Source organism: Platalea leucorodia (assembly GCF_965183815.1).
Source record: "Platalea leucorodia genome assembly, chromosome: 4".
NCBI lineage: Eukaryota > Metazoa > Chordata > Aves > Pelecaniformes > Threskiornithidae > Platalea > Platalea leucorodia.
This window is the reverse complement of record NC_138826.1, coordinates 46,289,371-46,297,581: the sequence shown is the minus strand read 5'-3', so window position 1 is coordinate 46,297,581 and position 8,211 is coordinate 46,289,371. Positions and strand designations below refer to the sequence as shown.

At 43.7% G+C, this 8,211-nt stretch overlaps 1 protein-coding gene across 1 annotated transcript in view; it reads left to right on the top strand.

Moving 5' to 3' along the window:
* Positions 1 to 5,472: 5,472 nt before the first annotated feature.
* The window catches only part of ANO2 (anoctamin 2), a gene marked incomplete at its 3' end in the record, with an annotated part of 188,697 nt that continues 185,958 nt past the window's right edge, over positions 5,473 to 8,211 (top strand). The window contains exon 1 of the mRNA XM_082309248.1: positions 5,473 to 5,868. Within this exon, the coding sequence (XP_082165374.1) occupies positions 5,506 to 5,868 (363 nt within the window). The 5' untranslated portion in view covers positions 5,473 to 5,505. The remainder of the gene's footprint in view (positions 5,869 to 8,211) is intronic.

Sequence of the window (8,211 nt, the reverse complement as noted above, 5' to 3'; positions counted from 1 at the left end):
TCAGGTTCATGACACAGTTTCTGAAGGCTGGGAAGCATAATGGAAATGAAATAGTTTTATTATAAATGAACTTCAGATTTTTTTCCTAGGCCCAGTTAAAAAGACAGGGAAGAAAAAAAGGTCTTTAATTGACTGTGCAAAGGTCTTTGAGATATCCCAGGCTTAGTCTGAAAATACTGGAGAAACACTGTGTGTAGCCTTTGGGAATGAAACCTTCACTTATTAATTATTTTCCTTGGAGTTTCCCTTGTGGCATCATTATGTGCTTCATTAAAGTAAACCAAGGGCGAGTCTCCTTGAGAGATCAGAAAAGGAAGCTTAGTGAGTCAATCTACTGTACTGTTGAAGTGCTGCAGAACCCTAATTTATTATTGATAGGAAACATAAGAATAATCATAACATTTAGGGGTAAGGTCTGCACATTTCTTTCTTTAGCATTTTACTGGCTCCTCTCTTAGCACGATTGTGCGTAAGTAGATTCAACCTGTGTAGAGGGCATAGAAGATTAGCAGTAGGACACAATGCCTGCCTTAGACTCTTGAAAAAAAAGAAAAAAAGAAGGGATTCAATTAAATAAGGGGGAAATATGACTTCCAGATTTTAGCAATACACGCCCCCCCCCCAAAAAAAAAAAAAAAAAAAAAAAGAAAAGAAGAGAGAGACAAAGTTTTGCTATCACCATCTGTAAGAACGGATCCTTTTAGATTTGCCTTGAATTATTTGAAGATGTACAACTTGACAGGTTTCCTGCATACAAGCACCTCTTTCAATGCTCTGTCTTCTGAGATGCAATGTAAGGTATTTCTGCCACCGGTTGGCTGTTTCAGCAATGCGGGAGAAACACTCTTCAATCACGTGAACACTAAGCCAGAGACACAGCTGTTCCTGCCTTCCCTCTTCCCCTGTCTCCATCACCATGAGGAAGTTGTGGAGGAAACTGTTCAAATTTTCCAGAGCTTTCTTACGACAGAGAAGGGTGAAATTGCTTTCTCATAACACAGTGCAGCAAATCTCATAAGGCAGTGTCTCCCAGACTGGAAAGTAACTATGCTGTGCTGTTGAAGCTTCTTGTTTCCTTAGACTGAAGGTGAAGGTGGGGAAAAAGAACTGCAGGATTGCTGAGTAAGAAGGCAAGAAGAAATGGTATGGATGTAGTGTCTCCCTGGATATATGGGAGCTGATGAATGTTCCAGTTATTTCTTCTTCCTGGGGAAGAGAAAAGTCCTGACGGGAGAGGCATGGTGCTTTTTGTCTCTTTAATGGTAACTACGTGGGCAGATGGGCCTGCTACACCTATGTCTTCTCTCTGGTAGAAAACACTAGTTCTTGAAGGACCAAGCCATGGTTTTTCACCCCAATAAGCTTCCCAAAGAAATTATGGGTGAAGATCAATCAGCCCCATTTCAGTTATGGCACCACTAAAGGGGGGAAGAGCATGAAACATTTGTATGTCAAAAGAGTTTCTGTACCCATTACTTTTTATCATCTCTTTTTTCACTGTGTTACTGCCTGTATGGGATTAGCTTTCTGCATTTCTTACCTGTGACCAAGCATTCTTCTCATAGTCTGCTACTGCTGTGCACTGCGCTGTGGCAGGTATCTAGCTAACTAATGGTGGTGGTGGTGAACAGGGGTTGGCATGTAAGTCCCCACCCCTTCATTCCCTCCATTATGCTGCATTGTGACCATGTAATGTTTCAATACAAGATGGGGAACACATCTAAAACTAAAGGGTTCAAGACATTAGTTCCTCAAGCCAAAACATGTAGGCACAAACTTAGATGTACTTTATGAGAATTTCACACCATTACATGTCCAAAAGTTAAGAGTTCTTAGTGGAGAATGACCACTAGCCAGAAGTTTCTATCTCTACCTGGTCCCACTAGATTTGGTCACATCACACTGAAACTGAAACACAGTCCAGTTCAGGCCTAGTTGTAAGCCATAAGCAAATGTGACTCAGTTTGTTTGTGGTGATTTGGCTTCCATCTGGCACGAACGCTGCACCCAGAGAACCATGGTGCAGTCACTTAAGACACACAGCATGATCATGTCCTGGGGGGTGCTTAGCTAGCTGCGAAGCACAGACTGTGCAGCTCCTAACCTTGTGACTGAAGTGCAGGAGTACAAATGCTACTGACTAACCAGGGTAATGTGAGCTAAGTGCAGTATCGTATCATTGTTCCACCTTCCCCAGCAGTTCACACAGGAAAGTACCTGCTGTTCCTCTGCAGTTCTATGCACCCCTCTCCATTTACTGAAGTGCAGCATCTGAAGTTGAATAGTTCCTATTAACTACAGTATTCCCATTCCTTTAGGAAACTATCTGCACAAGACCTGCTTTATATAACAATAATTATCTCTCATTCTCAGACTTTCCTCTAGCCTCCTCACACCCAACTCTGAACAGACAGAAGACAGGAAAATCAGCAAGGGATTATTTTTCAGCATACAACAGCAAATACCTCACAGTTCCTCAAAACCGGACTTCCTTGCACAGCAGCAGTATCAATGGAGCTTTTGAAGCACCGAGCTGTATGGAGTCCTTCAGCAGTTCTGTAAGTAGGATTTTATGTTCATTGGCTTACCTCTAATGCCTTTGAGATGAGGAAGAGGCTTGAAACAGGGTGAGCAGAGCATGGTGCACTCCTCCTGTGTGTTAGGCAAATCTGTGCTGTACTGTGAAAAGTGACGATGCAAGTAAACTGATACTACAGCCTTAGGTAGTTCAGTAGGCTCTCTTAGTGTACATCAAGAACTTATTGCTACTCTAGTAGTCTCACCAAGCTTTTCTTAATTATTTACTTTAGCCAAAATCCTTCAGAGTAGGAATAGGGGTGTTGCTATTACCCCTAGTGTAGGAAAACATCTGCAGGTTGATGACTAAAATGGCTATCCCTGTGCAAACCCTGGGTACCCAGGTGTTAGTGTGGGCTGGATTGGAAGGTGGAAGTGTAGTGTGGTCTTCAGAGCAGAGCTGTTGTTAGTGGAGAGACCTCTTGGGATATGTTTGTAGGGATATATTGGCTATTAGAGGACTAGAATAAAATTGTCATGAAATGCCGATCCTAGCTTCTCATTTTCTTATTGCTTGGTGCACTGGCTACTTGTCTTGGAAATGTCAAGAAGCAATGAATGTGGGACTGAAGATGATAATTTAAATCACTAATTCCGACTTTTATAATGCTTGTGAGAAAGGAGGAGAGAAAGATCTTGATAGTTCCCTCAGTGATGTTTTGCAAATTTGCAACACAAATATGTTCCTAATAAGGTCTTCCTGTGCCCAAATGTCACATGGTGAGGAAAGCAGTGCAGATTTAGGGCCAGAAAATGTCCTTACTGAAATCTGTGGGAATTCTGATTTGTTTTCTGTGCAGTAGACACCCATAATAATGGGGTTGCGACTTTGCTGCCAAGAGCGAGGAAAAGAGTCAACAGAGAGGAAGGGAGAGAGAGACATTGTTTTATCTCCACATCCTTTTATTCTGTGTAACTCCAGCAACATCAAATGTTGCTATGGTGCTGTCTCAGGTGGCTGGGATGTGGCAGCTGGCTACACACAGGTAATAAACAGGAAAACCTCTTAGTGACTTTTCATGTTCTTCAACCTCTTTGTTCCCTCTCCCGCATTTTGTTTGTGCTTCTCATTTCTGCCCACACTTGCCAGTAAGGGAGGAGAGGATGCTTAGAGCTCATCTTCTCTAGAGTCAGCTAATGCATTTGCATTGTGCCAGTGACCTGGCGGTGGTGACATCATTACTTCTGCGCTGTATAGTGTGAAACTCTCTGGAAGGGAGACTAGAAATCGGCAACGGGTTTTTCTTCACTGTGGCAGAGATGGATCCAGGAGGTTTGCATGGACTGCCTGTGAGTACTACATGAAAATTATCTAACTAGGAAATGGGGAATTGCAATAAAATGCTGTCTCCCAAGCAGTTTTATATTGTGCCAGAATGTAGTGCTTTAGATACGCCTAAAGGGACTATATATGCACTTTACACATAAAGTGTGTGATAAGTGAAATGTGCAGAACAGATTATTTGGTGATAATTTCGTGAAAGAATGAAGGATGTAGTATGCATATAAAACCAAGATTTATTTAGTGATAAGGTGAGTGAAAGCTACTTTGTGGGAAACTAAGTGAAGCAAAGAAATGAAAAACAAGAATTTGGGAGATGTTGGGGTGTATAATAATATGCACATTTATATAATACCTTCAAAAATTTGTGTTTTGTTAACAAACAAAAAAAAAATGCCATACAGCATGCTTGGTTAACTTTGCATTCAGGACTACCAGTGCATGTAATGGAAGGGGAGGTAGGGAGAGAAAGAAATCTGTAACTGCTACCTGTCAAGATTTTGCTTGTATAGCCACCTATGGGAACCATAAATGTCTGGAATTAGGTTATGGGCTGACTGCTTTGAATCAGGTTGACCCTATTTGTTTACTTGTATGTCATTCCCCAGTCACTGGAGGGCTGGTGTCAGTCTAACGAATAACACTGTAGAGAGCTCTGTGAAGGGTTTTAAGCTACAGCATTGAGCTGAAAATGGTGGTTATTAACAGTTTTGGAAAACATATGGGCTATCTTAGTGAATGAGAAGTGAAAGTGAATGCCTTACTCTGGTATCAGAGTTCAACACGGGCACTACAGAATTGCCATCCAGGCTGGAGTGCAATGGCGGGGGTTAGTACTGGGGCACCTTCACCCCAGAGGGTTTCAGAGACTGGAGACAAGGAGGCAAGGATGGTCTGAGGGGATGACTGAAAGCAACATAGGAGATTTGAATAATTTTAGTCATTGATTTCCTTTTGCAGCATTACTGGTCAGTTACATAGTCTTTTCATAATATGTTAAAATACTGGTTAGCTAGCATTGTTAGCCATCCATGGGGCATATCCTCTCTAATCCCTGGTATTTTCCAAAGCATTTCTGTCCAGCCCTACCCTTCTTGCCTTTGTACTACACTGAGGATCCTTCTCCTGTTCTGGCTCAGATCAGTTTCTTCCCTTTCTTCCCACACATAGTTTTTTGCTTCCCTCCCCTGCCCAGCTTTCCTCCACAGCACATCCTTTCTTATATACCAGTCTGTAATGTGATCCTTATTCCCACTCCTCAATCCCTTTTCAAACTATGGGTGTCTTCTCCTGTACGGTCTGTGTATGTGCAGGACAGACAGACAGCATTGGTGCGTGCCACTGTACCCGCCCATCAGGTAGGTATCCCATGCGTTGGGATAAGATCGCTATCTTTAGCCACTCTCATTTGTTTACGGTCGGAGGAGGTCAGCGTGACCTAATCTGGTCTGCAGAGTGCGCGTTTGTCGGTCATACCTACCCCTGGCTGACCTCCAATTTTGACTCTGCACAGCTTTACGTGCTTTTGTGGAGATAGACCCCAGGCCTGGCTTCTTCTTGGACTTTTTGGCTTTCTTGTCTGTGACATTTGTGTGTTTCTCTCCCAGGTTATAAACAACTACCTGGACGGGACACAAGGAGGGGCCATGGACAAGGCATCCCCGAGTGGCATGCATTTCAGGGATAGCAAGAGAAAGGTCGACTACGTGTTAGCCTACCACTACCGAAAACACCTCACTCGGCACCCGCCTGGTGCGGGCTCACCGGAGCGGATGCGCAGATTTGCCTCCTTGGCCCTGGTTTTGAACGGAGGGACCGGGAAGGCCCGTGCTGAGCCACAGCAGCAGGATGGTGGCCAGCATGCCCCCCAGGAGTGTCTGGGACCACCGGGGGCTGAGGTGATTGAGCTCGGCCCGCTGGACACCCTGGAGGAGGAGAAGCGGCTGCAGCGGGAGGAGTATGAACGCAACCTGGTGGAAGCAGGGCTGGAGATAGAGAAAGACCCTGAGGTAAGAGGGGGAGACTTGCTCCTCATGCACGGTGCCAGGTGCCCTGACGAGTAATGGTGCCTTTGGTGTCGGAGGTGGCTACATGCAGGAAGTAACCATGGCTGGGCTGTGCTGGCAGGGCAGCCCGGCGGTGACCGGGTGCCCAGAGCATGGCTGCCTGCTCTCCCTGCTGGTGAGATGCTGCTGCTGTGGCAACACCCAATTAGGGATCTGCAGAAATATGTTGTACAAGCTATTTTCATACATGCCTAAAATATGGCATGAAGCCAAGAAGAAGATGGTAAGGTGTGTTTCTGTATTGCTTGGGTCTTACTGCCTGGGAAATACATGGTTGTTATTGTTTAATGCAGTATTGAGTAGCAATTTCAATCTTACTTCTGTAGAAAACTTATTTCTTTATCTAAATGTTTTTATGGCTTGCAGTGAACATATTTTTCTTACAAAAAAATGTGTTTACATTTTAATATTGTTAAAATGAGAAAGGCTCTCAAGTAATTTGCTGGAATATAAAGTGCTGTTAAGACATTTCATATTTCCTCAGAATAACTCAGTGATTTTCAGTGTGACTCTTAGCTTTCTTCCTAGTGATGTGGTTTAACCCCAGCTGGCAACTAAGCACCACACAGCCGCTCACTCCCCCTGCAGCAGGGTGGGGGAGAGAATCGGAAGCGTAAAAGTGAGAAAACTCGTGGGTTGAGATAAAGACAGCTTCATAGGTAAAGCAAAAGCCATGCACGCAAGCAAAGCAAAACAAGGAATTCATTCACTACTTCCCAGCGGCAGGCAGGTGTTCAGCCATCTCCAGGAAAGCAGGGCTCCATGATACATAACGGTTACCTAGGAAGACAAACACCATCACTCCAAATGTCCCCCCCTTCCTTCTTCTTCCCCCAGCTTTACATGCTGAGCATGACGTCATATGGTGCGGAATATCCCTTTGGTCAGTTGGGATCAGCTGTCGCAGCTGTGTCCCCTCCCAGCTTCTTGTGCACCCCCAGCGTAGGTGGGGTGGTGGGGTGGTGTGAGAAGCAGAGAAAGCCTTGATTCTGTGTAAGCACTGCTCAGCAATGACAAAAACATCTCTGTATTATCAACACTGTTTTCAGCACAAATCCAAAACATAGCCCCACACTAGCTCCTATGAAGAAATTTAAGCCTACCCCAGCCAAAACCAGCACACCCAGCCACAAGCAAGCTTTGTGTCATTTTCTTCATTCCACCTACAAAATGAACAGCTCCTATGCTGCAACAGGAGAACGTCCCAGGCTTTAATGTATTTATTCTCACCACATGTGCGTGATGTTGGAAAGTGCTACGGTCGTATCAGCTGGGAGCTGTGGTTAGGTTACTTGACTGCAGCCAGTCGGTCAATTGAGCATGGGTCTTCCAAAACCCATGTTGATGCACTGAGCTCTGTGCTATCCCTTTGGACCTCTTTGAAAGCCATGGATATTGATATCCGTTGAAAGGAAGTCCCTGCTGGGTTCTAGTTTTAGGTGCTCTATTGTTTTTGACACCAAATTTAAGAAACTTAGGGCTTCTTTTCAGAGGTGCTGAGAACTTACAGCTCATATTGCTTTCAGTGCAACCAGTCAACACTTCCAAAATGTGGACCAAATTGCAGATTGCATCTGAAAATCTGAGTCTAGCTGACTTGGCATAGTGTACGCATGTTAAATCACTGGCAAGGATAGAAAGAAATAGAAAGGCCTTTTGACTCTTAACATTTTCCTTGCTCAGTTTGCAGGTGGCTATGGGTTGTATTTCACTGCACAGCCTGGCTGAGCCATCCTTGCACTGAACAGAAAAAAGTGATCTCAGATCCTGATTATTTTATGCTAAGCATTGGGGTTAAGGTTCAAGACTGCTAACACATAGCCATCTTACTGCTATGATTTTTATAACCAAATTGCATAAACCCCATGAGAACAGCTGTTTTTGGAAGCTTCTTTCAGTTCTGAATTTCATCAGAACCTGAAAAGTCTAGCAGGAGATTTGGATTTTATTATTCAACTCATTACTTACCCGAAGTCCAGCTGGATTCAAATTCTGGTTCAGATCCCTTCCAAGTGATGACGTGCGCTCTTAAATAATATACAAAGTAATAAATGATGTCATAGAGAGCTGATCAAGAAAAAACTTTTTGTCGTGGTTTTCCTTCTGAAGAGGCAAAAATCTTTTTGTAAATGAACTGGGAAGTTCTGAGGAAATTATTTGGTGATCAGTTCTTTTATGAGAAAAATTAATTGATTTTGAAAATTACAAAAAAATGCAATCCCATCACTTCTCTATCTGTATATGTGTATGTACATAGTCACTCCTGCTGCCCCTCCCTGCAATGCC